At 60.4% G+C, this 1857-nt stretch overlaps 1 protein-coding gene across 1 annotated transcript; it reads right to left on the reverse strand.

Moving 5' to 3' along the window:
• Nucleotides 1-25: 25 nt before the first annotated feature.
• On the reverse strand, nt 26-1857 carry GGTG_14362 (CORD and CS domain-containing protein). Its single transcript, XM_009232289.1, has 3 exons — nt 1700-1857; nt 1057-1624; nt 26-944 (listed from the first exon to the last, which is right to left on the reverse strand). Exons 1-3 carry the CDS (start codon nt 1806-1808, stop codon nt 629-631), a joined length of 993 nt encoding a protein of 330 aa, XP_009230553.1. The 5' UTR covers nt 1809-1857; the 3' UTR covers nt 26-628.

Genomic DNA, 1857 nt, shown 5'->3' on the forward strand with positions numbered 1-1857 from the left:
CGTCGTGTCCCCCTCCCCCCCCCCCCCCCCCCTTGTCCTCCCAGTCGAGCTCGACTCGTGTCGGAGCGGGCGTCATGTGAGGCCTCTATCTCTCGTGACACGCACCTCACGACTTTGTGTGTGTTTTGTCCTTTTTCCTACCGCCAAGATGACGCCGCGGTTCTTGGCCTGTCTCTGTACGCCTAGCAAACCTCGTTCTTATCTTGTAATAGTTTTCCTTCACCGTGTGCGCGCGTACCCTAATCTGCCCCCGGCTGGCCCATCCCGCGGCAGATCCTAGACAGGGGCTAGAGGCTTCGTGGCTTGGCTAGCTTCGAAATGACTTCTCGGACCTCTCGGAAGTGTGGTCTCTCAATCTAACCATGTCGTTTTTTTTTCTATTCATTATGCCTGCCGCGTCGCAAGCATCCCGCGAGGAAGGTTGTGCGGGAGAGCGAGCCCCTCCGCATATCTCGCCTATCTCGCCTCTAGGCTGTTGCTCTCGCTCGACACACGCCCCTCCTTGGCCGGGTGCGTCTAGCGACTAGTAGCCTTCTATCTACATGACTGCACAGACGGACAGACAGCCAACCCATCTACGTTACCAATGCACATGGACGCGGGTCAGCTGGCAGCCAACCTCTCACAGTCACTGCACGCTGCCGGCTCGGCCAATCTGTAGTATCTCGCCCGTGTGCCTATCGTCACTCCTCAGCACTGGCCACGATGCGACATCGGCCTTGGCGAGTGACACCTCGAGCTTGGTGCCAAGTATCTTGAAGGTGCACTTGTCTGGGCTGATGGGCGCAAAGAGCGGCACCTCGGTGCGATAGCGCGTCGCCGCCGCGGTTGGTAGGTCGAGCAGTATCGACTGTGTCTCGAACGAAACCTTGGCGTGATCCTTGTCGATCTTCTTGAGGAAGAAGGACGCGATCACGGTGGTTGCTGTTTGGTAATAGTCGTGCCTAGAAGCAGTGCATGCAAAACACGTCAGCGGTCAGCCCGTGAAATCGGGCCGCGAGCGCAGATTGGAGCCTCTTGGCCGTGTTCCGTTCCTCTGCTGCATCGGCCGCTTACCTCACCGAGCCAGGTTCTAGAAGCTCCTCGCCGCCCTCCTGACCGCCTGCCGCACCGCCGCCGCCGTTGGCGCCCGCCTTGCCTTTCTTCTTTCCGCTGCCGATAAAGAGGTGGCGGTCCTTTGTCTCACAGCCCTCAATCTTCATAAACTGGTCGAACTCGAGCACGCGGCGCTTGCAGCAGCTATACCCTTTGCTACCCTCGTGGAAAATGGGGGCGCCCGGGTGGTGGACGCACTTTTCGCCGTCCCGGGAGCCGACCTTGGAGTAGGTGGCACCGCAGGCCTTCCGCCGGCAAGTCTTGCCGTCGGGGATCTCGAGCGAGGGGTCGTCATCCTCTGACTCTGGTGGCGGCGGTGGGGGAGCAGGGGTGGCCTCGGGGGCCGAGGCGACGGGGAGTCGGGGTGGGATCGGGGCCGTAGAGGGGACAGGGGCGTCGGCGTCGGCTGGGGTCTCCTTCTTCTCGATCTTAGGCGGCAGATCCGTGGTGGAGTGGCGGCCGTCGGTGCAGGGAGGGATCGACAAGAACTCCTCAAAGGTCAAGACGCGTGGCTTGCAGCATTTCCACCCTGCCAGTTTGGTGCGAGGTTAGCTCCTGGGAAAAATGACTGATCCCGCTAAAGCAATTCGCCCCGCAAACCTGCCTTTTTGGCCCTCGTGAAAGACGGGCGGCCCGGGGTGGTACACGCAACCATCCTCCTCGCCCTCGTTGTAGGACTTGCCGCAGCTCTGGTGAACACACGTTTGCGCCATGGTGGTGGCGAGAATCAATCGAGACGGCTGGTGCAAAAAAAAAAAAAAA

Source organism: Gaeumannomyces tritici (genome assembly GCF_000145635.1).
Source record: "Gaeumannomyces tritici R3-111a-1 unplaced genomic scaffold supercont2.303, whole genome shotgun sequence".
Taxonomy (NCBI): domain Eukaryota; kingdom Fungi; phylum Ascomycota; class Sordariomycetes; order Magnaporthales; family Magnaporthaceae; genus Gaeumannomyces; species Gaeumannomyces tritici.